The sequence below is a fragment of the Phyllostomus hastatus genome, unplaced genomic scaffold, assembly GCF_019186645.2.
Source record: "Phyllostomus hastatus isolate PE091 unplaced genomic scaffold, TTU_PhHast_1.1 phas_contig_80, whole genome shotgun sequence".
In the NCBI taxonomy this organism is placed as follows: domain Eukaryota; kingdom Metazoa; phylum Chordata; class Mammalia; order Chiroptera; family Phyllostomidae; genus Phyllostomus; species Phyllostomus hastatus.
In genome coordinates, this window is record NW_025333960.1 from 54,972,501 (window position 1) to 54,999,658 (window position 27,158).

General features: G+C 58.3%; 2 protein-coding genes across 4 annotated transcripts in view; one reads left to right on the plus strand and one right to left on the minus strand.

Moving 5' to 3' along the window:
• Positions 1-12,227, minus strand: part of FBXO15 (F-box protein 15) — a 24,944-nt gene extending 12,717 nt beyond the window's left edge. Inside the window, exons 1-6 of one of the 3 annotated variants that reach the window (XM_045850317.1) lie at positions 11,583-12,227; positions 8,259-8,369; positions 6,716-6,820; positions 4,716-4,958; positions 4,016-4,225; positions 990-1,116 (exon numbers count right to left, since the gene is read on the minus strand). In XM_045850317.1, the coding sequence (XP_045706273.1) occupies positions 990-1,116; positions 4,016-4,225; positions 4,716-4,958; positions 6,716-6,820; positions 8,259-8,369; positions 11,583-11,689 (903 nt within the window). In that variant the 5' untranslated portion in view covers positions 11,690-12,227. The remainder of the gene's footprint in view (positions 1-989; positions 1,117-4,015; positions 4,226-4,715; positions 4,959-6,715; positions 6,821-8,258; positions 8,370-11,582) is intronic. The other 2 variants (XM_045850318.1, XM_045850319.1) reach the window with 2 other exon arrangements.
• A 62-nt stretch (positions 12,228-12,289) lies between these two features.
• On the plus strand, positions 12,290-17,901 carry TIMM21 (translocase of inner mitochondrial membrane 21). The gene is made up of 6 exons (XM_045850320.1): positions 12,290-12,902; positions 15,266-15,328; positions 15,426-15,523; positions 17,064-17,137; positions 17,223-17,328; positions 17,432-17,901. Exons 1-6 carry the CDS (start codon positions 12,608-12,610, stop codon positions 17,525-17,527), a joined length of 732 nt encoding a protein of 243 aa, XP_045706276.1. The 5' UTR covers positions 12,290-12,607; the 3' UTR covers positions 17,528-17,901.
• The last annotated feature ends 9,257 nt before the right edge of the window (positions 17,902-27,158 follow it).

Below are 27,158 nucleotides of genomic sequence, written 5' to 3' on the forward strand. Positions count from 1 at the left end.
GGTGCTGCTCCCTCGGGCACCTGCCCGACTGGGCAAACCCAGTGGGGGAGGATTAGGTCCCAGCGCCCCCCTCCTCCCTCCAGCTGGGGACATAGAACTGAGACTGTGCGGGGAGGGTGCCCACCTGTCCCCAGAGGCACAGCCCAGCTGCGCTGCCCCGTGGCGGTGACCCGGAAGGTAAATCTGGGGGTGCCGTCCCCCATGGTCAGACAGCGGCCGACCAGGTGCACCCGCGTCCCGGGACCACATGGCCAACGCTGGTGGAGGACTTCCGGTCAGGCGAGCACGGCCTGGCCCATGCAGCCGTCACCCAGAAGGGGCGGGGGGAGGGCACCGCAGGGCGGGAAGGGGAAGGGGGCCGGGGGCGACGCTGGAGACCCAGTCCTGCGGGGGCTTCCCCCGTGAGCACAGGCGGCCGCGCTCCGGGGAGTCAGACTTGGGGGGGGGGGGCTGCCGTGTAAGACCCGGGGCCTCGGCCCCAGCGGGGCCTGAGGGGGGAGCACGGGAACGTCGCCTGAGCAGGAACGTCGCCCAGGCCGCTTCTCGGGACCGGCTGCCCAGGAAGGAGCCCCAAGGGGCGGGGCAGGTCCTACATCCCCCCCCCCCCCAGGGGCAGACACACGCCCTGCCACACCCAAGGGCCGGCAACACCCTCGGCAGCTGTGTGGGTTAAACACACAGCGAGAGGCTTCGGCAGAGAGAGGACACGGAAAGGACAGGCGGGGACGTGGACTGCCGGGCGGGGATGGGGACCGGGGTGGGGACGCCCCCTGACCGTGTAGGAGCTGGTCATCTGGGGGAGCAGCCTGGCAGAGGAGCCCCCCACCGCCACGGCCGGGGGTCACTGTGCCCCGGGAAGGGAGCGGTAAGAGGCCCGATGGCCCGCAGCGCGTGAGCCCCGGGAGAAGGCCGCGCCCCTGGCCCCAGGACACGGGCGGACGCGGGGTGACGGGGAGGGGTGCCCTGGCCCCGCAGGGCCCCAGCCTTACCTTCCACAGCCCCACCAGCAGCCCCGGGTCCAGGCGGAAGAGCCGGACGAAGCGGTCGCAGCCGAGCACGGCCGAGTCCGTCACGTCGCGCAGACTGTACCTGGCCACCAGGGAGCGCCACCGAGGCCTTCGCCGCGCGTGTGGAGGGGAGGAAAGAGAGCAGTGTCACGGGAGGGTATCTGAGCACGCTCCGGACGGGCGTGCTGGTGACGCGCACCTGCTAATACCTGTCTCGTACTGGGGCCACACCCACTGCCCGCCTGCGTGGCTTCCCCTTGGAATGCGGGGGGGGAGGGGGAAGGGCCCCTCTGCTCGCCTCCGAGCACACCCAGCCCACGGCCGCGGCCCACGAGGACTCCCAGTGCGTGTTCCCAGTGAGCGAGTCGAGTGCACGCAACGATAAAGCGCTTGGGGACAAGGCCGCGGTCTCAGCGGGCTCGCCGTCAGCAGGTGCGCCTTCCCGAGCGACCGTCAGCCTCACCCCAGCAGTGCACACGGGAACGTCAGAGGGTAAACCTAGACCAAACCGTGCTTTCCACTGTGCACTGCACCAGGATCAGTGCGAAGCGGAACGAGCTCAGGTGTGTAAGGAAACACACGTCGACTCCGCCCACTCCTCATCAGCCTCACGCCTGAAGTGTGAGACGCCCCCTCACCCCATTGTGCTGGGCGGAGACACCTGGCCGGCCCAGGACCCAGGGAGGGTTCACGAGACCACCAGGGAGCCATCTCAGGGGCTGCGCGGGGCAGCCCAGGCTGGCGCCGAGGCCGCGCGGCACCCAGGGACCTGCAGAGCCAGCCGAGGTGCTCCCTGGGGCAGCCGCAGGCTGAGTCTGCGGGGCCCCAGCCCGGCCCCGGGGCTGCCAGGCCCCGCTGGCCCCTCCGCCGCTTCTCAGAGAAGGTTCGTGCCGAGACCCCGGCCAGGGGCAGGCGTGCGGGCAGCACGGGCCAGCCCCCACACACGCGCTGGCCCCACGAGCGCGGACACGGGAGGTGAGGCGGAAACGCACCCGTCGCTCTCGCACGCCTGGGCTGCTGCAGCGCGCGTGGCCGAGCGGGCAGCTTTGGGACACAGGCGACGATTCAGCGAGTCCGACCAGAAAGGCCCAAACTACAGGGACACTCAGACGGCAAGTCACATAATTGCGGCTCTCCGGTCCCTGAGAGACAGTTCCCGAGGAGGAAACAAGGAAGACGCCAACGACAGTGACCGAGTGTCTCCTGCGCTGCCCCCCGCTGCCCGCGGGACGTGCGCCCTTCCCAGGGCCCAGCAGGGCAGACCGGGCGCTCCCTCGCCACGGGCTGTGGGGGGCCGGCCGGGGTCCACCCAGTGACCCTCCCCAGGGGATGCCCGCCTCGCTGTCCCTGCGCTGCGCCAACCGTTCCCGACCCGGTGACAGCTTCCGGGCCCACCACTTGCAGCCAGTCCCTCACGGCCGTGTTCACGGGCGCTAACTGTGCCGTCCTCGTACTATAAACCGGGGAGCCGAACTCACGTTCCCCGGCGGCCACATCAGCCTGGAGGCTGCCCACGGAGGGCCGGACTGTAACTTGAGGGCTGTGCACACACGTAACTGCTCCTCGACAGCCGCGGCCGGCTGAAACAAGGCGGAGGGCCTGACTCGGCCCGTGGGCCCTGTGTTTGCCGCCTGCGCTCTAAACAGTGCCCCACGATATGCGAAGCAGCGCCCTGTGGGCCAGGCCGGTGGAGAGGGTGTGGACCCCTCCCCAGGCAGTCCCAGAGGCCAGAGGGCACCGGCGCCGAGTGCCCACCCAGTGCAGCTGCCGCTCAGACAAGCCGTGGTGCCGCCCAGACACCTTCAGGGGTGCAGCCGGGGGGAAGGGCCCCGTGCACGGGGGCTGTGTTTCCACAGTGGGAAGCCCAGTGCTCACACACACAGCCCAGCCGGGTCCCGGACACAACCCTCGAAGAGCCAGCGTCACGGACGGGGGCCGAAACATGCAGCCCCGGGAACGCAGTCGCAAAACCGTGCGTGACCGTGCCCAGGGAAGCCACGGAAGAACGTCACCCCTCCGCAGAGACGGCAGGCCCCAGGGGGGCCCCCTCAATCCCTCCCGCACAAGCACAGGTGTCAGAGAAGCCGGTGGGACCACAGCACGCAGGGGAAGGACGATGACGTGGCAATGTCACCCCACGACAGAGGACACGGAGACAGAAGAGGAGGAGGTTGCAGCAGCCGCAGCAGAGCAGCCGTGGGGGAGGCGGCTGGTAGCTCTGCGTGGCCGTGGACTCTGTGCAGAGACGTGGCCACCTGCGTGGGAGTCAGGACACTCCTACACACGGCACAGCCCCGCCCCCGGGAAGGAAGGGCGAAGGGTCAGGGGTCAGAAGAGGGAGCACGAGAGACGCTGGAAACGACGAGCCGTGAACCCTACGCCGCGTGCGGGCTGGGCCGCAGCCGCCCCAGCAGAGCCGTGAGCCCTCCGGCGGCATCAGCCTCGTGCTGCACACGTGTCTGAGCTGCGCCTTTGAGGGGGTCAGCGTGGGACCCCGCAGCTCCGCCGGCTAAAGACACCGTCGTCCCCGCCACCCCGCCTCCCCGAGGGGAGAACACGGCACGGAGCGAGTGCCGCCAGCCAGACGAGCCCGTGAAAACTGATGGTGATTCTGACTTTACGGTCCGACGCTTGCACTGACTACTACACCATTTACTAAAGGAAACCTTAATGCTTTTCTATATATCTTGTTGTTAAAACGACTAAAACTGAAATCCTCACAAGGCTCGCTGTCCGCCGCCCAGGGGATTCCGTTACTGAGAATGCCACCCCCTGCCCGGCACAGACGCCGAGACGAGGGGAACCTAGACTGGGACCTGACCACCCATGGGCTGTGCCCGTCCTTCTCCCACCCTGTAGCAACCCAGGATGAGAGAGGGAGGGGGAGAGGTCTTCACGATGCAATCGAGCTGAAAACGCTGGCGGTGTTTCCGAACTACAGAGTAACGCCGCCTGGTGCCCGCTTACAAGACGCCCTCCCCCGAAGGCCCCGCCGAACCCGTGCTCACCCGTGCTTGGCGGGGGGCTTGGGCCAGTCGGCGAACACCGGCACCACGCCGCACAGGTCCAGGGCGGCCAGCGCGGCCAGAGGGGGCCAGGCCTTGCCGTGCCAGGCGACCGTGACGGAGGAGTCGTTGAGGAAGAGGTCCGCGTGCTCCAGGACGTGCTCCCTGCCGCTCGTCTCGCGCAGGACGACCACCCAGCCCACGCCGGACACCCTGCGGCGGGAGAGGCGGGCGGGGGTGTTCGCCCCGCAGGAAAGAAAAAAAAAATGCTGACGTCTGTCTCCTGTATCATCGCTAAAGCAGCTAGCCAGCTCCTCACCCCCAAGGTCAAGGTTCTGGGAGCGGGACGTGCCTGCGGCGAGCGTGTGTTGCCCCTACAGCCCTCCCCTGAGACCCTCTCTCCCCCCACTAGCGAGCATCTCCGTGTTCTCAGCAAGGGCAGCACACGGAGAAGTTGAAAAACAAAAAGTTCTGCCCGAGGGAACCGCCTCGAATGCCCCTGCTCCACAGAGCACAGCACTGGGCGACTGCTGCTGCTTGTTAAAGCCGGGCACCCCTCGTCGGGAGTGGAAGATGCGAGCCGTCTTACGGACGCACAGAAACGCAGGCATGGAAAGACAGCCCCCCACACACACACACGGCCGCCTGAGCTCACACCTCACTCTGCTCTGCAGGCCCGCAGTCCCCGCAGACGGCGGCGTACCTGAGGGCCTCCTTGGTTTTCTCGGGGAGGCCCGTGTACAGGTTGACGGGTTTCAGGACCTGCGCCAGAGCCGCCCTCAGGGAGGCCATGCGCTTGGCGATGCACTGTCTCTTCCAGTAGCCGGCTTCCCTGTCCTCCACGGACAGCAGGCTCACGGACTCCGCCGCCTTCCGCCCCGGGTCGGCGCTCCAGTTGTATCTTTTAGGGGAAAAGGCAGATGAGTAGATCCTGATCCAAACAACACTAGGGGAGAGAAAACAGTGACCAGGCTGAGAGACGCCGTCGCGCACCGGTGGCCGCAACAGGTTACTGCGGAGGCGCAGAGCGCCTGGGCCAGCACGCCGCCCTCCCGGCCAGCGCTCCCCTCGGGAAGGGAGGTCAGCTTCTCTCGGGGGAAACGGAGGCGGGGGTTAAAATCTATGCCCTGATATAAAAGGTGGCGTTCACGCTGGTACATGCAACTGTTTGCTCGTCTGTGTCTCCACATCCCGTCCAGTGCGGAAAGGGATGGGACGACCCGCGGGGCGACCCGAGAGGCAGCGAGCAGAGGGCAGTCCCCCTGCAGACAGGAGCCCCGGACCGCAGGGGGTCGGCAGGAGGCCGGGGAGCCAGGAGGGGAGGACCGTGCAGGCCACGCAGCGCCCACCACAGCAGACGTGCACACTCGCCCCCACCCCCTCACCCCCATCTGGGCATCACACGCAGCCAGACCCTCTGGTGCCTCTCTCTGCTCCCTAGCAGGGCTTCTCGGCGACTTCGCCACGAAGTCAGTCCACACCAAGCCGGCTGCCTTTGGGAGGCTGTGTGCTCAGCTCAGAAGTCTGCCCCACTGTGTGCCCACCCGGGGCCCTCGAGAGCTGCAGGAGAGTCTGTCCCACTGTGTGCCTGCCCGGGCCCTCACAGGCTGCAGGAACATCTGCCCCACTGTGTGCCCGCCCAGGCCCTCACGGGCTGCAGGAGAGTCTGCCCCACTGTGTGCCCGCCCTGGCCCTCACGGGCTGCAGGAGAGTCTGCCCCACTGTGTGCCCGCCCAGGCCCTCATGGGCTGCAGGAGAGTCTGCCCCACTGTGTGCCTGCCCTGGCCCTCACAGGCTGCAGGAGAGTCTGCCCCACTGTGTGCCCGCCCGGGCCCTCACGGGCTGCAGGAACGGCCAGGCCAGGCCGTGGCGAGGACAGGCAGGGTGCAGCCCGCCTACGCCTCCAGCGACGGCCGCCATGCCTACACTTGCATGTGGGGCCACCGTCACACGCCACCTTACGGTCACCGTAAGAGCGGCCTGAAGGGAACAAAAACCTCTTGCAGAACTGAAGTACTGTGGTGTAGACTGTGGCCTGTGATTATTTATAAAATACAACTGTCAAGTCTAAGGTGCTTTCATCAGTCTCCAGCACCCCGCACACCCGCCTCTGGATCACCCAGGCTCCGCCCTGTTCCAACGCTAAGATGGATTCGAGGACGAGAGCTTGTGCATCTGACCCGACTACCGGTCAGGCGCCTGTTGCTCAGGAAACAGGGCTGACATTATGGTCTGACCCACCGCGCTTCCCGGAGCTCTGGAAGACGCCCCCGTGACCGGGCGAGGCGGCCTGCTGCCTGCCCCGGCGACCACGGGCAAGCAGTGCTCGCGCCGAGGCCTCTTGGCACGGCAGGGGGGCGGCCTCACCGAGGTGACGGCCCAGAGAACACCTTCAAACGTGGCCCCTGAAAGTCATCAGCGTCACTAGCCACGTTACAGGCTACTGTCCTCTCTTCAGAAGCATGCTTAGAACACACCCTTAACTTTCCAAAACACGTATGTCTATCCATCCAGTTATTAGTGCACCCTCTTCATGGAGACAAAGACACTTATAAATACAACCGGACATGGTTCTTATCCTTTGGAAGAGAAAAGAACCATGCGGGTGATTTCATCAGGAGCTCGGACGTGTAAAGGACGACTTCCAGGAAAGCGGGCGGGACCCGGCCCGACCCTGACAGCGACGCCGGGCTCCCTCCTTACTTGTCGTTGGCCAGGTGATAGAGGCGCCTGTTCACGCATCCCACGCACAGCAGGGCGGCCGCATCCAAGTAGGACAGGATCTTCAGCAAGATTTCTGCAGGCATGCTGGGGGGGCGGGGGGGGGGGTGAGCTCAGAGCAGCGGGCAGGTGTCGCACCCGGACACCGCTGCCGTCCTCCCCGCAGAGAAGGCCGGAACATACTGCCCCACCCCCGCCCGCAGGCCACCCGCCATCTGCTGTGTCCCCGGGGTGTGTACCTCGACGATGCTCAGGACACACGCCAGCACCGAGACCGGCTGCAGGGGGCTGCCCTCGCTCCTGGGCCCTCCCACCCTGAGCCGGCAGGCGGGCTCCACCCACCCACCACCGAGGCAGGAGTGTGGTTTGGGGAGACGAGTGGAAATGAGAGACAGGTGCCTACTTGGCTGTCACTGGGCAAAACACAGAATCCCCGCCCCTCAAAAACGGGGAGAAACCACCCTCCGTGGAACAGGAAACACCGACGCACCGCCACCCGTGCCCGGCACTCTGAGCCCCATCCCGGGCCTGTCCTCGGCTCTGCTGCTCCTCCGAGCCTCCAGGGAACACCAGGCCCCATCGGGGTGGCTCGGGGGTCTTTCTCTTCCTCACTTATGCGCCCCGTAAGTGTGACGCTGAGAGGCACTCTCCATATCCCGTGGGTTTCTATGGCCTTAGAGTCCTACAAAACCCCGCAATAACCCGGCGCTGCCCAGAACACACTGCCCGGGGGCGGGGGGCATCGGGAGCGCGCCCCGAACTTGGGGCAGCAGGCCACAGAAGGCGGCCGTGGGCGACGGTGCCCGGCGGGGGAGGGGAGCGCCGGACACAGGGTGGCGGGAACCAACCCTCCCACTTGCCCACACTCTCTAATTGGGGTTTTAGACGGTGACGTGAGCCGGGTAGGAAAGGCCTCTGATGCCTCATGGCAAAGCTGCAAGAAACACATGTTTGTGACAATTTGGGTTATCCGTTGAATGTGGTTCTTTTATATTTTGATTCAACTATTTCCCAATTCGTGATTATTTTTTAAATCAGTGTAATTTTTTTAATGTGGAGTTGAACTTAGAGAAAACACTTCGGGAGCGCACCCGGCAACTGCAACAGTCACTTAATTGGAACAGGACCCCGCTGAAGGAGGGCGTCGGACGGGCTCGCCCCCAAAACCCCCAAAGCTACGGAACTCAGAGACGCCCCGAACACTTAGGAGAGGACACTTTAATCTTCTCCATCTTCACACGTCTATCTCAGCAGGAAAGTGAATCATTTTAAAGAACTTTTTAAAAGGGGGAAATTAAATCGACTTATCACTTTTAGACGTTGAGCTTCATAAAATTAGTCTAATAATGACGGTGGTGACAGCTGGTGACTCACACCCAGCTCCCCGAGTTGTGCGCGCTTCCTACACGATGCTATTGTGGGAGCGCTCCAAATAGCAGCCCGGGGCGTGTGGCGGTGTGACTGCCTCTAACACCCGCGCCCCGGAAGCCTCCCGGGGAAGCGGCCGGCGACCCACGCCCCTTACCTGTCCAGCCACGCGGGGCAGTGCGGGCAGGGCCTCCCCCAGGGCCCGTCACCCGGGGCGGGCTGCTTCCCGGGCGTACGGAAGGCAGCGGCCCGGGCGTCTGGCCCCCTCCTGGAAGGAAACACGGAAAACTCAAGTTACCACAACGGAAGGGGCACCGTCCGTTCCCCAAGACCACGTTTCAAGGCATTCGCGGACTCCAACGACGGCGCGCTGTGGAACCTCGCCTGGCAGAGACAGGAGGAGAGGGCGGGTGGGCCGGCCTGGGCAGCGGCTGCGGCCTGGAACCAGGGCTCGCCACCCGGGGCTCGCAGGCTGCCGTTCCCACCCACTCTGCTCACGGGCCGTCGGCATCGAACGGGCTCGGTGACACGGACGTAATGGACACAAGAAGGACGAAGACAAAACGTACTCACCATCTCATCTCAATAACACAACAACAAAACCTAACAGAAAATACCATCAGCAGAGTGGAAAAACCTCTTAGACCTGTGAGCCAGAACTGCCAGCAGGACCCACGACTCTGCTGACCGTCGAGGGGCGGTGGCCGGTTCCGGCCCCAGCTTCGGGGGTCCCAGCCCCAGAGGCACCACTCGCTCGCCCACCAATGTGTTCAGACCTTCACCCCCCATGTTCAGTGAAACTGAACTACCGCTGTGGTTAAGCAAACATAAATACGTTTAAAAGCATTACTACATTGATAATAATGTCCTGCTGTTATGTATTTCTTCAGTCCAAAGGTGCCAAAAAAAAATAAAAACTATTACCTCAGGCCTCTCCAAGGGAACTGAAGAAAAGTAAATCGACACACTCTATCGGTCGGTTTCAATCTGGCAAATTAGCGGAGACAAATGCACGGAGAGGGACGGCGCTGGCTGTGGGGGGGGAGGGGCAAACAGGTGCACCCACTCTCCGCCAGACCGGGAGCAGCTGCGCACGGCACGCAAGGCCAAACCCAGAAGCGCGGGCAAGACCCTGAGAGGCACACACATATCTCTGGGAATATCTCCTACGGTGAAAAAATGTTCCCTGTGACTTCACTCAAGAACGTCTGTCTCAGAGCTGTCTGCTGGGAATAAATTCTAGACACAGCACGGGGGCTGGCTGGCGGGCATGGCGTCCGCAGGGGCAGGGCTCACCGGCCATCACGGGGCCCGTGTGGGCTGGAGGCCGAGAGCGCCCGGGCCCCTCCCTCCGGACTGGCCTCCCCGGACGGTCTTCTAGGGTCTCGCTGTGTTGTCCGGCCTATCAGCAGACTTCAGGACCGCCGCAAGCCCCTCCGCACTTCTCCGTAGAATGACCGCCCGCCCACGCCCGGGGACCAGAGTTCGCGGGTCAGGAGGGTGTGCGCACGTGCCCACACAGACCTTTCTCTCCACCAAGTTCAGCGCACACTTAGCTGACCTGGTCGGTACCAGGATGTTTGGTTCAAAAACACTGTTTCACGTCACAGTTCTTTGCCTGACAGCTTTGGATGAGTTCCGTATTTTTAAAAAATCTACCTCCTGGGCCTCATTTTTAATGCCAAGAATTTAGACCAACTTGTAGAAAGTATAAATTAAGCCAACTTGATGTGTTTTCTACTACATTCCTTACAGGTGATGTTATCTACCTATATATTCACATTCTGTGTTTAAAAGGGGAACTTCTGATTCCTTATTGAACTCTGATGTTCCTGCTTTCACACATTTAAAGTAACTGCCTACGTAGACCATAATCAATCGTTCCTTGCACCTGACCTTTCTCTACCAAAAAGAACGCATACGTCACCGAATCACAGGTGGACATGCGGGCTCCCCGGCTGGGAAGAATGACAGGCACTCTGACTGAAGCACCGCACCAGGGAGTCCGGTCACCTTACAAAGTAATGGAAGATTTGTCATCTAAAAGTCATTCTGCTGCCCACTAACAGAGCGCTACACATAAAGACTAATTTTAGTAATAGTGACAAAAGATTTAAAGTCCAAGCTTCCTATTTAAATGCCAGTCTTTCTCTCCCACTGAAAAGGAATTTTTGCAGGCACTGTCACCCTGTCACTTGTCACAAGGCTTGCGGGAGGTGCAATATGTCTAGCACTACAAATATTCACTCAGGAACTATTACCAAAACACTAAGGGACAGCATCCTGCTTCGGAAACCAGGGTGAGGTGCTGGAACCCTAGGGTGGACCCAGGACGCACAGTCCTGGAGATTCAGGAAAACAGAAAATGACAAGTAGTTGAATCAGTAAGTAGCATCACCCTTTTTTAATGCTTTCGCGCAGACAGTGATGTATCAGAAGGCACAATATGCATGAGTTTCTGTATCTGTAAATCAAGAAGGCTTTTACAAACAGAAGGATAATCCTTAAGAACGCAAATTGTCCTTAGTATTATCCCTCTACCTGGTAAACGGACTGGAATGATGGATACACAGCTAGGAACGCTCGCGATAAAACGGAAGGATTCCATAAGGCACCACGACAGCATGGGGATACTTCTGACATCCTGGATCACTGCGTTGGGAAAAGAGCCATCATCCCTGGGCGTTAACCGCATGGTCTGGAAGCAGCTGCAGCCTCCTGTCCCTGCCCCATGCCCCTTTCTCCATTTTACTCCTCCAAGCTGCCTTCTCTCACTGTGGAAGAGGACGACCCTTCAGTGGAGAATGGAGGGAAAACCGGCAGAACAGGGTTAGGAGCAGGGCCCCACAGGGCGACCACCCAGAGGCATCCCTCAGGGTTAGGGACCGAAGACTTGGCCTGGAGTCGGACATGCAGAAAGTGCTGCCCAGCAGGGGGCGCTCCCGGGCCCACCTGCCGGCCGGAGGAAGCTGCTCAGGGCCCCGCGTCCTCCACTCGCGGACCGTGGGCGGGACAGAAAATCGTAACGTTTCTACTTCTCCAAGTTAGAAGGTCACAAAAAGACGAAAAGGGTCTCCTGGCCTCAGAACCAGGAAGAACTTCGAGGATGCATTGCGGAGTTGTGCCCTTTAGGACACAACTCGCAGGTGGAGACCGGTGTGGCGCACCTGTCTGGGCAGGTGCAGCTCATTCGCGCGGAGGGTCCCCGCGAGGCGCTGCTCGGAGGTTGGGAAGCTTCCCACGTTCGGGACCGCACAGTGCCTACAACTGACCTAACGGAATGAGAAGAAGGTCTCCTGGGGGCCACTCGACTTGTACCCTGACTTGAGGGGGCCCCACGCTTCCAAGTTGAAGATACTTCCTCCCGCCATTCTTCCAGACCTTTCCCGCACTGACAGGAGCCGCCGGCAACGCGCCAGAGAGGGGCCAATGGACAGAAAGGGGAAAGGGCGGCAGGGCTGCGGGAGAGGGGGACCGTCACCTGAACCTGTCGCTCCCCGGGGCCGCGCCGACGCCCCCGAGGGGCAGGCGCAGGGCCTGGAGGCCGAGCCATTGCTGCTGCAGAAGCCGACCGCGTCTGGTCGCCATGGAGACCCGGGCGGAACGTGTGGGCGGTGCGACCCGAGGAAGGTAAAGAGCACCGCCCCCGCCACGCCCACCCGACGTCGGTGCCCTCCCCGACACGCGTGCGCAGAAGCGCCTTTCCGTCGGCTCTACCAGAGACTTCTAGAGATTTCCGAGCGCGCGGGGTTTGTAACTCCGTGTTGCTATTGTGGCTGCTTCCTTCCATCCTACGTGCAGACTCCTTCGTTGTGCACGCTACTTTCTGTCCCTTTTTTTAGAGAGAACGTGAAATGCAAAGGTTACGTCATTTGCCCAGAAGGGAGGGCAGAGACACAGACCAGGGAATTTTCAGTTTACACAGCCCTCTATAAAGGGTCGCAAGAACACGCAGTTTGCAATTGTTAATTTGACTTTGCTGAGTCAGAATACGACGGTCCAAACACGCGAACCCTGACAAAACTAACTTCATGCAGCGCATGCGTAGGCGGCCCGCGCAGGGTCGTCTGGGAAACGCAGAGAGGGCGGAGTGGAGTGTGGCAGCCTTGCACTCTGGGAGATGTAGTCCTTGACTCTTCCTCGCTACAGCAACTCAGAGAAGAGTGAGGTTCTCAAACTACTAGTCCCAGGATTCCTAGGGATTTCCCAGGGTACTTTGTAAAGGCATGGCGGGGAGAGTGTGAATGTCAACATAGAAGGTAATCAGAACACTTGAATTCAACCAAAAAGAGGACCAAAGAGAAGGGGCGGCGGACAGCAACTCCTTTCGGGAGACCTTTCGTCTTAAAAACTCTGCCGGAGCTCACGTTTCTGTCGAGCACGCCGTGCAGCCTTACCGGCGTGTATGTGTGCCCTGGATCACGGTCCGGCTGGGCGTGGAGGGGCCGGTGAGGCTTTGCTGGTCGCGGTTGGCCTCTTCCCTAAGTGGAGCGGGTTTCTGTGAAAATGATTTGTTTTTTTCTACGAGCTGTGCAGTATACGGAGAGGCTGCACAGGTCCTCGGGGAAGCGCCTGCTTTTGCCACGCGTCGTCCTTAGTAAAGCTTGCCTGAAGACCGAACCCCGAGGGAGATGGGGGCCGCCCGAGCGGAGAACGGTGCGGCCCGGATGTCCCCTCGGAGTCCCCCGGAGGACCGTGTGGACGCAGGGACGAGGTCTCCAGAGAGCAAAGGAGGACGGCAGCAAGCAAGTGTCCGTGCACAGTCAGAGGGCGGAGACCGCCGTGTCGACGGCACAGAAAGGTAAAGGGGAATTCTCCAGTCGGGACCAGCCTTTCAGCAAGTGTGACAAGAGGTGCCCGTGTGCTTCCAGAGCAGGGCGGCGCCAAGGAAGCCGAGTCAGTTCACACAATTAAAAGGCGGAACCGCTAAACATAGCTTAACATCAGAGACTACAGGCCTGCAATATCCTTCATACGTTTCAACTCAAATTTGAAAGATGAATTGTGTCTAGAAAATTGTTCTCAACTTCCACTAGTTTGGTGTGGAGAGAGCTGCATAAAACTGAGCCATTGTTTAATACTTGAAAATAGACAATAGGTCGCCCCGGTGTTGTTTCATGCATTTGACTCTCGCGTTCTCTCAGTCTGTCAAACGTTAGTATTCTAAGGTAGGAGGCACACTCCCCCAATTTCACGCAACTGAAAACTAAATGCAGATGTCCCTAATTCCCGTGTTCCGATATCCAGGCCAGTGCCGTTTGGGACCATGTGCAAGGGTTTCGTAAACTTCCGTCTTGTCTATGCCCAGCACTTGAACGGTTGCTGGTGGCTGTGCCAAAGGCACCCTGAAGCGCCAAGAGTCTCCCACTGAAGTGGGAGGAGGGTGCGGAGTGCGAAACAAGCGGTGGAAAGAGACCAGTGGCGCTACAGAGAAAGGGGACTAGGGAGACCGTGGTCCGGAGTAGCCGGCTGGAATAAATAAAAGAGAGAAGTCACTGAGTCACAGTCCATAGGGATTGACTCACGGAGTTCAGCTCAGCAAACACTTAGCTTGAGAGGCTGCTGCGCGCTCAGTTACTGAGTTGCTGGCGACACGCGCAGAGTTGGGGGTGTCCGAAACAGCTCCTCCCTTCCGATGACCCGGCAGTGATAGGACGTATAAAATAGGAAAGGTGAAATGTCATTTCGTCAGGGAAGGTCGGCAAAGCTTTCACAAGCGACATAAGCAAGCATTTTGGTTTTTAGGTTTTTTCTTCATTTCACAAATAATGTGAAGAAAAAATAAGTAAAAAGGAAGCAAAGAAAGCAATGCAGACACCCATGAGTGTATCACAATGATGTCTACGTTAGTACTTGGTTTCTGTCATTTCCGTGCATGTACTTTTTAACACAAATAATTGAGTTGTTTCGTACCAGTTGTTTTTGCCGTCAGCTGAACATGTCAGAAATACAGTGCAGCGTCTCACTCACGCAGCCTAATTAAAGTCGAGCATGAGGGAGCAGCCCGTGCACAGAGGTCAGAGGTGCCAAGGTGGCAGGCCACGTGGCTGCAGCAGCAGCACAGGGCACAGCGCAGGTCCCAGCGCAGGCAGGCCTGCTGCAGAGCCCCGTCTGGCCGGGACCCCGCCCAAGGTGCACGGTGGGAGCAGGATCCCCACACGCGGGCACGCTGCCTCCAGCGCCCCGAGGGGCCCACCAGGCACGGTGGGAGGACAGACAGGATGCAGTCGTCTGTCTGTTACTGGGCCGGAGGCCCCACGCCCTACAGTGCACTCCCACGAGTTTTGCAGGTGTGGCCGACGGGACCCGGATCGTGGTTGGGCTCATCCCCCACCTGGAGTACACGTGTCTGCCCAGGGCTCCCAACACACACGCCACCTGTTACTGTCGGCTCTGACGCGGTGGCGTGTCCTGCAGGACCCCAGAGCGGCGCCATCCAGATAAGACTCTGTGCAGTGGTGGAAGCGTTCGGGGTGTGTCCTGACCCCTGTGGTAGCCACTAGCCGCCCGTGCCTGTCGAGCACTTGAAACGTTGCTGGTGTGGATGAACTCAGTTTTCATTTAGTTTTAAGTAACTGAGGTTAATTTTTAAATTAAATAGCCACGTGTGGCGTGTTGCTGCTGCGTTGGACACCCCAGGCCCCGAATGTCCGAGTCACGTAAAACGGGGTTACGACAGGGCGGGACTACGCATAGGCACTGTGGTCGAGTTTCACGTCGCTGCAGCCTAGTACCGCCGCCCCCCCTCAGTAGACGTGGAAAACTGCGCGTTCTCCGCATCAGTGGCCGACCCCGTGTAATGCGACCCCCTGCGTTCCCATTTCTGTGTCAGGGCTGCTGCTTGGGTGAGTGTGCGGTGGGCTGCCACCCCCTCTGGGATCTGTGGGTTCCATGAGAGGAAGACTGGTGGGTGCCGGGAGTGTGAGGGCGCCACCACCCCTGTATCTGAGGTCTCTGACAGGAGCGCTCTCTGCCGCCCCCTCCTGCTGGTGTGACTTGGGTTGGATGTGTTTTTGAGTCGGGTCTGATTCACGGGGACGTGTGAGAACGGCCGCTTCGGAACACTGACCCGCTCGTCAGCCCCCGAGTCCACCCCCCTTGAAACACCAAGGTTCCCGCTTGCGTCCAGCACGCGTGTGACTCCGTGCTCTTTTCCCTTCACAGTTAAAGAAGCCGGAAGAGATTTCACCTACTTGATAGTGGTGCTTGTTGGAATCACCATTACAGGTCGGACGCACAGCAAGTGTAAGACCCCGAATACCTGTTTCACTTACCGATCGCCTCGCCCCTGCTTTACTTGATCTTCTTTTTCTCTGACTCTCAGGTGGCTTGTTTTACGTGATTTTCAAAGAACTTTTTTCTTCATCCAGTCCCAATAAGATATACGGGAAAGCCTTGGAAAAATGCAGATCCCATCCCGAGGTGAGTCCTCAAGGTGGAGTCACACGAACCCTGGCGATAGGAAATACGGGGAGTGGAGGAGGGGTGGGCAGAACTCACACGCCGGGTCTGAGACTGGTGGGGTCCGTACAGGAACACATAGCGTGTAAGTTGTTCGCGGTATTAGGTCTTCCTCCTGTGCCTGCCCTGCCCGAAGAGCACCCAGGGTCCACGTGGATAGACACCTCGCGAGAGGAGTGATACAAGAGGAAGTCGTTGTACAGCTACCACAGTAGTAAATGCTTCGCCTGTACCCGAGCCGCAAACAGCTACGGAGCTCTCAAGCGTCTCTCATGTTACGCATTATCCCTTTCTTCGGGACTGTCGCTGTGGGATGCGTCTCGTCTTTCTCGAGAAACCTGACCGGTGACCCCGGGTCACAGGAGCGGTTCTCCATGAGCACGCGCACGAGCCCGGGACTGAGGCGCCTGGCCCCCCGGCGCACCGTCCCCAGCGAACCCAGAGAAACCCCGGGCCGGCTCCGCTCAGCCCGTCTGCAGAGGGGGAAGCTGACACTTAAAGGAAATACGTACGAGCGGCAGCTTAGTTAAATGTAGGGAGGCCGCTCCGAAGAGGGGACAACTGACAACGTCACTCTTCAGCCCTTCGAGCAAAGCAGATACGCAGCGTGGACAGAGTGGCGTGCTACCGGAGGCATAACCTAATTCGCTGCCCGTCAGGGGTCTACGCATAGTAGTGGAACATTTCGTTTCGTCAGCATGTGTCCGGGTCCTGCTCTCTGCCAGGCACTGTGCCTGGGTGAGAAACAGAAGACCCTCATGTCGCAACGCCGGTGTGCTGGGGCCGTTCGGGGGTTTGAACAGTCGGTCCGCTCGTTCCGCCCACGGCTCACACAGTCTCCCGCAGCGCGCTGCCGCGGTCTGTGCGTGCACGCAGGGGTGCGGTGCTGCTGGCGCCAGCAAGGAATAAGGACGATTTTGTTGGTTTTGACTTGATAGCAATTTTTTTAAAGGTTCCAAGATGTTTGCATTTTAAATCCAATAAAAATTACAGTTCCGTGTCATTGTAAACTTTCCCATTAGGAATCATTAACTCACATCTGTGGACCTGTTTTAAGGTCATTATGACCTGGGTTTTTGTTGTCACTGTGAATAATGGCTTAAGAAATCAGCTTGTCTCTTAGCTGGTCGTAGTAGACCCCGTTTATTAGACCCCATCAGATAAGCCTCACTAAAAACGTTCAGGCGTTTAAGTATGTGAACCCTGGTTGGCTGTGCGTGTTTTTGGTGAGACGCGGGAACAGCTTCCCCGCGCCTGCGCTGTCCTGAAGCCACTGGCGGCGCTGGGAAGTCACCGGACCCGTCTCCGCACAGGAAACACTGGTTAGTTACGGGACGAGTCTTGTGCAACAACGTTTTCTTCCTTGGAGATGTCACTTTGAAAGGGCCCTGGGCTTCCTGGCTTCTCCTCCTAAGATAGATCCCTTGGTTTGTCAGAGAATGCTTTCCCCAGACCCTTGCGAAGAGCAGGCACCCACCGGAGCGCTGTCTTTCTCCCGCAGGTGGTGAGCGTCTTCGGGGAGCCCGTCAAGGGCTACGGGGAGGCGACCAGCCGGGGCCGCAGGCAGCACGTCAGGTAGGCACTGGCCGGCGCGGGGCGGGGGCGCGGGGCTGGTTTCCAAGTGCGAGGCATTCAGGCTGTGCCCTCCTCTCCTCGCCAGCTTCATCGAGTATGTGAGAGACGGGCTGAAACACGTGCGGGTGAAGTTCTACATCCAGGGCTCCGAGCCCGGGAAGCACGGGACGGTGCACTCGGAAGTGAAGGAGGTGCGTGGGGGATGGGGGGCGGCCGGTTCCGAGGGCGCGGCTGCGGGACGCGCCGGACGGAGAAATGACCCTGTGAAATACTCTTTTTTTTTTTTTTTTCCAGAACCCAGAGAGCGGCGAATACGAATTTCGATATATATTTGTGGAACTTGAAGCCTATCCTAAAAGAACTATCATCATCGAAGACAATCGATCCTGAGATCTCAAGAAGCCCGCGCGCCGCATTCCCAGATGCGTGCCACGCGGTGCGGACGCAGCCCTGGCCTTCGGCTCTCCTCCGGAGCCGATCCCGGGGAGGCAGGAAGGGGACGGCTGGGCCACGCGGACGTAGCCGGGCGGTGGTTGCGTTTAGACGGCGGGACTAGAGCTGCTCCTGCAGAGGGAAGAGTCATTCGGTGGCGCGTACTAGGTGGTCCCGGCGGGGTCTCTGCTCTCCTGAACGCCGTCCTTCACGAGGAGTTCTCATTAAAAAGTCTGCATCATGTAAGAGAGAAAGTAGTTCAGTGTTTTATGCTTTTTTAATGTTTTATAGCTACATAAAGTCTGTGGAATAAAACTGAAGCTAACACGTGAGAAGCAGTTTCCTCCTGTGTCCGTTGGTATCTGACTTGAGATGCGCATTCGAGAACAACTCCAGAACCGCAGGGGCCGGGCGCTGCCTGCGGCTCGGCAGACGACCGCCCGCCTGCAGAGGGGGTGTGCCCGCTGGGGGAGCTGTGCCCCGGGCTCTCTCCCCTGTCCCCTCCCTGCATCGGGGGCGCTGGCCGCCGTGGGGACGTGACCTCTCTGAGGTCTGGTGGGCCTGGGCCATGCCTTCACCTCGCCCAGCCTCGCAGGCGTGGCTGGTTGGGACAGCGAGTGAGGTGACAGGCGCGAGTGCCCGGACCACAGGAGGTCCCCTGGCGTGTCCCAGTCCTTCGGAGCCCACCCTGTGGCGCCCCTGCCAGAAGCAGCGTGGGCACGAGGGCAAGCCCCCAGGCCCCTGAAGGCCCCTGTGGCTACGCACACCGTTTTACCTGAAGAAGCTACAGGGCGTGTGCAGAAAAGTGGCCTTCGCTCACGTGAGTGTGATCACACACCTGTCTGACGGTCTCCGCGTGCCAGGACAGGTCCAGAACTGCCCTGCCCTGCGGGAGCTCCAGTGTTGAGGGACCCCCAAGGTGCTTCTCCTTCCCCCTCGGAACTCGGCGGGCGCTCGGAAGGGCTGTTGGGGACGCACGGGCCCCCAGGCGAGCAGCCTCCAGTATTCGGTCACCTCCCTGCTCAGTTCAGTCCATACTTCAGCTTCACAGCTTGTTCTAAACGTTCTTTAATTTTAATTATGAAAAACCCCAAACATTTACCAGATACCAAAGAGATGAGAGCAGACGCCCCGTCTCCCTGATGTAACCTGTTCCGTGTGGCTGGGCGGTTCTGCATGGACTCGGGCTCTGACCGGGTGCTCCTCTCCTTCGGGTGCCACGTCCCAGCTCAGGGCCCTGCTCCCTGACTGCCCGCCGTGGCGGCAGTTCCCGGGCTGGGGGGTCTGCTCGCCCCCCTCTGCTCTGCACACGCAGGACCCGCTCAAACCAGGGCTTCGCCGAGACCCGGCCTCCAAGCTTAAGAAAAAAACTGTGCACTCAGGGTCATGCACAGTGATGAAGACTAGACATATTGGAAATAAATGCCACAGTGTCCTACACGGTGGAAATGTCTGACTACAAAACTTCAGTGCTCTTTTCCAGAGACCGTCTAATGCACGTTACCCAGGTGCGCAGCATAAAAGTGGGTGCACGCGTGCACATTTTAACCCACCCCGCGGGTGCCCAAGCCTGGTGTCTAGTCAGCCCAGGCCCCACTGGAAAGAACCAGGGTCCTCTGGAGAAACGGGCGATTCTGGGCAGCAGGGTCCGAGGCCAGCCTAAAACATCTCCCGCCGAAACACAGGAAGGCGCTCCAAGAGTGATGGGGGCATGTCGGAAGGACACGGTGGCCGTCCTGCAGGGGCTCCCACCGGCCAAATCTTGGACAGTTGGCACGTCCCAGTGAATGGCAGTAAAGCACAACCCCCCGAATAAAACAGGGAACCCACACGGACGGAAATAAGGAAGTTGAAAGTTTCACGATGAGCAGGATTTTCACTTCTGTGAGGTTCTGGGGCAGACGGGTGATATTAGACACTCCCAAATTCAAGACATTCTACTAAATAGCTGGCCTGTGATGTTCAAAAGTTTCAAGGCCATAAAAGTCCATGAAAAATGCCTGAGACACGGTGCAAGACTGCAAGAAACTAAGGAGACACCAGAGCCAAACATAACACGGGATCCTGAACTGTCTCATTGGAACAGCAACGTTCAGGATCACTAGACGGTAGTGATGAGTCAGGTTCGCTTTCTGGTGCTGAAGGCCGTGTTGTGGCTGTGGGCTGTGTCGTGTGCGGCCCACAGCTCGCTCAGGCTGCCTTAACAAAGCGGCACAGACTGTGCGGCTTAAACAACAAAAATTTAAGTTCTCATAGTTCTTGAGGCTGGAAGTTTAAGATCAAGGTGTGGGTGGGGTTGGTTTCTTCTAGACCCTCTCTCCTTGGCTTGTAGACGGCCGTCTTCGCCCCGTGTCCTCGCAGGGTCTTCCTCGTGTGCGTCTGCGTCCTGATCTCTTCTCACACGGACACCAGTCTTAACAGGTTAGGGCCCCACGTAGGACCTCATTTCAACTTAGTGACCTCTTTCACTCAAGACCCTGCCTCCTAATACAGTCCCGTTCCGAGGTGCTGGGGCTCAGGGCCTCAACGCGTGAGCTCTGAGGGGGCGCACTTCAGCCCGTGAAAGTAGGAGGGAGGTCATGTCCGCGGGAGAGAGGCACTGAAGGACGTGAAGTCACGGGGCACCCTGTCGGCAGCTTATTCTCAGGTGACGTCAGAAAAGCGTTGTCCCACACGTACTTGCAGTTCATCTCTAAGTTAGAGATGGGCTCCAAAAAAAAAATTGTTAAAGAAAAACAGTCAGTGGAGCGGCATTTAAAACTTTGTTAATATGTAGGTGAATCTGCCAGGATGAACTGTTGTTATAAATGATGCCCCCGTGGTTTGGAACCTCAGCTCTGGATTTATTCCAGCTCCTTCTTCCCATCCCTTACCAAGATAAATGTTGCACTAAGCAAAGGATTTTTTGTACGGCCCATTATCAAATGTTGGCATGAATTCCTAATATTCTGAAAGAAAATGATCCTGGAAAGCGTAAAATACTTATAGCCTGTCGTTGGCTCTGCCTCGCTGGAGGAGAATTCTCACCTGTGCACAAATGCTCCCGAGCATTTGGAGACAGATGGTGGGGAGCAATAAAGAGGCTGAAAAATTAGACGTCAGGAGTCGGAGCGGGTGCTCAGCGGAGGGACACGCCACTCTCCAGGGCGAGCGAGCGTCTCTGTGGCCGTGAGATAAAGAACTTGAACCGGTATTGCAGTTTTAGTGCAGCAGACTCTGTCCATTACTCCTCTTAATGTTATATAAGTCTCCAGGCCGTCCTCTAAAGAGGCATTATTGCCCCGGGGATGGTGCCTGATGACACTCTAATGTCATCGTTCCACAGGGCCACACTGCACAGGTGTGTGATGCTGAAGCGTTATTAATCCCCTCACCTCTACAGGACAGTCGGCTGTGATGAAGACACCACATGTGCTTGTCCCTGTTGTGAGAAGTCCGTCCAAAACACTGTCACCTTCCTCACTCACCTCCGCTCCGGGAATGGCGGGCCGCCCTTGCGCTATGACCTGCTCCCTCCTACTTTCTCAGGGCCACCAGACCTCATCACGGCACTGTGGCCCTAATTTAAATACACCCTCAAGAGGTCCCACCCACATAGTCAGCTACCTTCGGGGCTTCCTTGATTCATTCAGTCGGCACTACTGAAAACAAGAACAGCTCCGGCCTTCATACACGGGCATAGCCACACACGCGCACACATGCACTGATTTCCCTGACTCGCTGACACCGATAAAAATCAGGCATGCCCTGTTACATTCACACTCCTTCTCGCTGCCTTTCACATTAACCTATCCTTCCTGAGCATTGTTACAGACTCACAGACCTTCAGAAATGACTCCTTCAGAAATGAGGGTGCCACCTTCTTTTTAATGCTGTATGTTGCACGGAATGATCGGACAGTCAGGGGCCCCTTCCTGGCTGGCTCCTTAGTCCCGCTCTGGCCGAGAACGCCACACGGGAGCACACCGCCTTCCTGAGCGCCCTGGCCGCGAGGGGCCGTGTTAGACACTTTCCCCTGGGCCCTGGGCGAGCCACAGCGAGGCTCCTGCTGCCTGCATGCAGCCTTTTCTTGTGATCACCCTGGAGATAAACATTTCTTTTCCAGGTCACGATTCTAAATTAAATTAACTTTAATCAGTTTGATTTACTTAATTAAGATAGAAATTTGGTTAGTTTGAGTAACTAAATATTTTTAATTTAAAATTGTTTTCTGTGTTTCTTTCAGTTCCTCTAAAACCTACACATAGCCCTGGCTGGTGTAGCTCAGTGGATTGAGCGTGGGCTGTGAACCAAAGTGTCGCAGGTTCGATTCCCAGCCAGGGCACATGCCTGGGTTGCATGCCATGACCCCCAGGAACTGCACACTGACGTTTCTCTCTCTCTCTCTTTCTCCCTCCCTTCCCTAAAAAATAAAATAAAATAAAATCTTTAAAAAACCTACGCATTTTAATTTTTAAACCGCTTTCCAACAATTATAACATACCTCCTTCTCTTTAACTTGAACAACCTCCGCTTTCCTCACTAACCGCCATCCCGCAGTGAGCGTATCGGCAGCCGCGTTCATGAAGCCGCCATCCTTGGGTTTGTGGGATTAAAACCTTAACCCAAAGCACGGGGGCCTACACTGAGGAATGTAAGGCACAGGCCAGTGGGGAAGGAGGGGTTTTTTTAGGAGAATACACTCTCCCCATTGTCCTTAAGTCCCGCACCTGGGGGCTGGCCTCTCTGGCCGCCATCACAGAAGGAGGCTCAAGGAACCTCCTGCTGGAGCTGCCATCCTGAGGACACCGCGGGCCCCCCACCCCAGTGAGGCCCACCCCGAGGCATCCTGTGCCTACGGGAAGTCAGCCTCTGGTCCCCAGAAAGCCCATGCTGAGGGTTTCACTGCTCGTGTGTTTTGACGGCAGGGGGCGGGGGGATGGCTTTGGAGCTTTGTCACTCCTTAGTAACGAGCCAACGTGCTCTGGCCGATGGGAGTGTTCGGGAAGATCTTTCTCACTCGCCTCGCTGCTCGCTAACTCTTGCCTGTCAGCAGGTGAGCTCTGACGCTGAGAAGAGCAGGAGGAATGCCCGCTCTGGACACGTGACCACGGGCAGGCTTGGAAGGGCAAGGTGCTTAGTTTCATTTACTTCCACTCTTGACTGCTCTTCTCCGAAGAAACCACCAGGGAGAGGAGACGGGATGACAGCCACACAGTGCTCCTCTCTCCACCAAACGCTTCACCTGAGCTGCTGTTAGCGAACTCTTGACTAAACGCAGTGATGACTTAGGTGCCACGGCACGTCACTAACAATGGACAGCGGTGTGGCGCTTCCTTAAAAGGCCTCGGAGCACAAGGGGGTGGAAGACACAGGTGGGACCCTGTCCATCAGCTGCTGTCGTCCCGGGCGGAGCTCCACTGTCTGCGGAACATTCCAGAAGGGGCGGGAGGCTGTCACTGGGGTTGGTTTGTTTCCTTCAAGATGTTAAATCTGGCTGTTTATATCAAAACCCTTAAAAACATGCCTATTCTATAGTCTATCTACTCTAGATCAGGACATTTATGCTTTTTACAGAAATGCACAGGTTCCCTGGACCCCGGCCTTTCCTCCCCGCAGAGCTGACCGTAACTGCTGTTGAAATTCAGGAACGTGTCGCATATTTTTATGTTACCCTTTCTAGATGTCAGAAAATAAAGCTTAGAATCAGAGATTTTTCTCTACAGAAACTGAAAGCTATTAGAGAAAAAAATACAAAGATCTCATCATTGGATAAACATTAGGAGGTCACGCTGAAATGTGAGGAAAAGCACGTGGCACGTGGTTGTCACAACAAAGCACCCAGCCGAGTTGACTTCCGCCATCCACTTCCTTACCCACTGTGACTGACAAGTTTCACAAAACACTGGGAAAGGGACAGAAATACATTAAGCTAATTATTGTATCCTGGTGACTTCAAGGTCCTAATTGTTTTGATTATTTTTAAAACTTCTAATTGGGTTCAACAATGTTTTATAGAATGTACATAGAATGATTTGAATTTTTAAAATTGTTATGATTGAGGAAAAATTGTATTCCTAATATTCTAGTTCTTGAAAACATTCTTGGCCTCAAAGTGGGCGGGGCTGAGGCCCGGGCTGGTGGAGGGCGTGTGGGCTGTGGAGCCGAGCCAGCTGCCATGGCTCATCGGCTGTGACCATCGATTTCTAAAGAAACACACTCCTGTTGATTCAGCTTTTTACAGGCACATAAAATGAATGGAAGGCTTTATTTTCTTTCACTTTTCACTACAGAAAAAAACCTTCACCCTCGGGGATCACAAAAGGAAAAGCAGCGGCGATTCATTAAGTGAATAATATCAGACGTTCACGTCGGACAGGGGGTTCCATGCCAAGTTCATGTGTAATAAAAATGAGAAAAGCTGAGAGCAGCATTTAGAAAGCTTTTACTTTTTCAACAACTTTGAATCTCCTGCTGTCCTGGTTGACGGGTCAAGGTCTAGAACGGGGACCTGCCAACTGGGTGTGGCTTAATGGAGGGAAACGTTTGCCTCGAGTGACAGAAATGTGCAAGGGCGGATCGGCTTCAGGTGGGAGGAACCCGGGAGTCCCACCTCGACAGCAACACGGGCTTTGCCCAGAGGCTGCGCCCGGCCTTCCGAGGCACACGCTGAACCCCTGAGGGGTCTTCCCGGGCCTGGAAGACGCCACCTCCCCGTGTACAGACAGAGGGGTACGGGACGCCTTCCCCGGCCATCAGAGCTCCATTCCCCCCGCACCTGCTCAGATCCTGAACCCTCGTGGACCTGGTGGCCGGGGACGGCATTGTCCTGAGTGGCTGAGGAGGGTGTTCACTGACCCCCGCACCGACAACCGCAGTGGGCGTCATCACTGCCCACAACTGGAGCCCGGCTTGGGGCTGGAGGGGCTCCGACCACGCGGTGACCACGGCGTGCGGAGGGCGGAATGGGTCGTCGGGAGCCAGCCACAGTTGGCTGCTCTTCCCGCCCAGTTATCTTCCCGCTGAATCGTGGCGGCAGGTAGGGTCCACGGCAGGGGTGCCGCACTCACTTTCCCCAGGGGCCTCCTGGTGGCCCTCAGAGGGCCGAATGTGATCTTAGGGCTGTGTGAATGTAACTCCTCCCTGACTGTTAGGGCGCTGAAATTATATCCGGCCTTTGAAGGCAACCGGGATGCTGCCGTGGCCCCCGGGGCAAAGGGGTTGGACAGCCCTGACTGGGAGCTTCCTCCTGGACTCAGGAAATAGCTGCTCCAGCTGTCCCCCCGTCCCCCCCGCCCCCGGTCAGAACCAGGCTTCTCCCCACGTGGGTCGCCCAGCGCCACCTGCCTTACGGTGGCGATGACTCTGCTCTCATTTCTACTTCCTCGCTTCCAGTGAACTCTTTACATCTGACCTAACTTCCCGCTCAAGACAGAGAGGAAGAAGTTGACGGGAACCCGCTTAGCATCACGGCACGTGTTCTCCAGAGGGACCGTCTGAAATTTGGGCTGGCCAGGCGACAATGGAGGACCGTGCCCCTGTGACAGCCCGTGTCCCTGTGACAGCCCGTGTCCCTATGACGCTACTGAGACAGCCCTCGCGACACGCCCTGGGGTTTGGAGGAGAAATCGGTTCCTGGTGACCCGCCGATGAGCTGTTAAATCCCCCCTCGCCCGCCTCCACAGGGAACAGTCAGTCCGATTGCTGCTCTCAGGTCCCCGCCCACTTGGCGTGTGCATGTGTGTGCACATGTGTGCACCTGTGTCCAGTGTGCGGCAGACAGTACTGGTGCCGGCCCACATGCCCTCACTCCCACCAGCTCAGTCTCACGGCCTCGTGTGAACCACCAGCCCCTGCAGATGTGGGACAGCCACAGGCGGCAGGTTCTGAGCACCCCCCAGCCTCTGCCATCTGGAAATGATTCCTTTTCCGTGGCTGCCACAACGAGTGACCACAGACTCCACGGCGTAGAACCCCCCAGAGGGACTGTCTCACCGTCTGCGGGTCCTTAGGCCGTGGCGGGTCTCACCTGGTGAAAATCAGGACTCAGCAGGGCTGCGAACCTTTCTTCCTTCAGGCTCTCGGGGCGGGTCTCTTTTCTTGGTCGTTTGGGGTATAGGCAAATGCATCTCTCGGCAGCTGTGGGACCAGAGACACTGGTCTCTTGCTGTCCGCCGCGTGGGGGCCGTCCCTGGGCTCCGGGTCCCTGCCTGCACCTCCAAGGCCAACGACGGTGGGTGGGTCCTGCCTCACTCCCACCTGGACTCTCTCCGCCTTCCTCGCTCAGACCCAGCCCGGGCAGCCTCCACTTGAAGGAGTCACGTGATGAGGCCAGTGATGAGCACGGTCAAGTGTCAGGCACCTGGTCAGCCCGGCACCTGGGCGCAAACCCGGGGGGGTTCAGCGGCTGCAGAGGCTGGGCCCTGCAGCCGGGGCAGGGGGGACGCCCTGCTTTCCCGACAAAGCTCATCTGGGCGAAGAGAGAACAGCCAGCACCTGCCGAGTGGAGCCGCATGGGAGACCAAGGCCAAAAGAAAAATCGGTGTGACTGATCCTGCCTCTACCTAAAACACTGATAATCTGTTTATCATGGTATTTTGTGTTGGACTTTATTTTTAAAAGTAGTTCTCAAGCCCTGGCTGGCGTAGCTCAGTGGATTGAGCACGGGCTGCAAACCAAAGCGTCACAGGTTCGATTCCCAGCCATGGCACATGCCTGGGTTGCACGCCATGACCCCCAGCAACCGCACATGGATGTTTCTCTTTCTATCTCCCTCCTTTCCCTAAGAATAAATAAATAAAATCTTTTAAAAAATATTTCTCAAATAGTTTGTCTCTATCGCTGTGTTCTGGGGCCCTCCCCCAGCACCCGGAGGGAGCGCACGCCGCCCCTCCCCCACGCGAGCCCGGGCAAACGGCCCTCCCGGGCCCGGGCTCGGAAGCTGCCCGAGTGACCCAGTGATCCCGGGAGAGAGATGAGGACACGTGGAACCGAACTGCGCTCTAGCGCCCTGACACGTGCCGAGCGAGGACTCGGACGGGGGAGCTCCCTTCCTGTTTCCCCAGCACCTAAGGTTTCGGGGTCTTTGTGTTTGCATTTGTCTTTTTCCACTTTTCCGTTCTGACCCCGAGGGGCTCCGCGCTTGCTCAGCCGGCGCAGGCCGTCCCCGGGGCGGAGCAGCCATCTTGAGGCCGTTTCTGCGTCTCCCGAGCCGGACGCGAACGCTCCACCCGCTGGGGCCACCAGAGGGCGCCAGCGCCCACGAGAATGGCCTCCGACTCCCGGGACTTCAGAGATTCTTAATTCATCCCTCTCCAGAGGGGTTCTTTCAAGCCAGTTGTGTCTTTAGGACAGCTTGTATCAAAGGTTTTCTCTCAAGCCCTGGCTGGCGTAGCTCAGTGGATTGAGCGCGGGCTGCAAACCAAAGTGTCACAGGTTCGATTCCCAGTCAGGACACATGCCTGGGTTGCAGGCCATGACCCCCAGCAACCGCACATTGATGTTTCTCTCTCTCTCTCCCTCCCTTCCCTCTCTAAAAATAAGTAAACAAAATATTAAAAAAAATAAAAGATTATATTTATTTAAAAAAAAAGAATCCTCCCGTATCAAG

Bases quoted from the DNA above. Each gene is read 5' to 3' on its own strand.
- TIMM21 (XM_045850320.1), top strand. From the start codon at position 12,608: ATGATTTGTTTTTTTCTACGAGCTGTGCAGTATACGGAGAGGCTGCAC. The intron at 12,903-15,265 runs GTAAAGGGGAAT...TTCCCTTCACAG, and splicing joins CGTGTCGACGGCACAGAAAG to TTAAAGAAGCCGGAAGAGAT. The intron at 17,329-17,431 runs GTGCGTGGGGGA...TTTTTTTTCCAG, and splicing joins TGCACTCGGAAGTGAAGGAG to AACCCAGAGAGCGGCGAATA.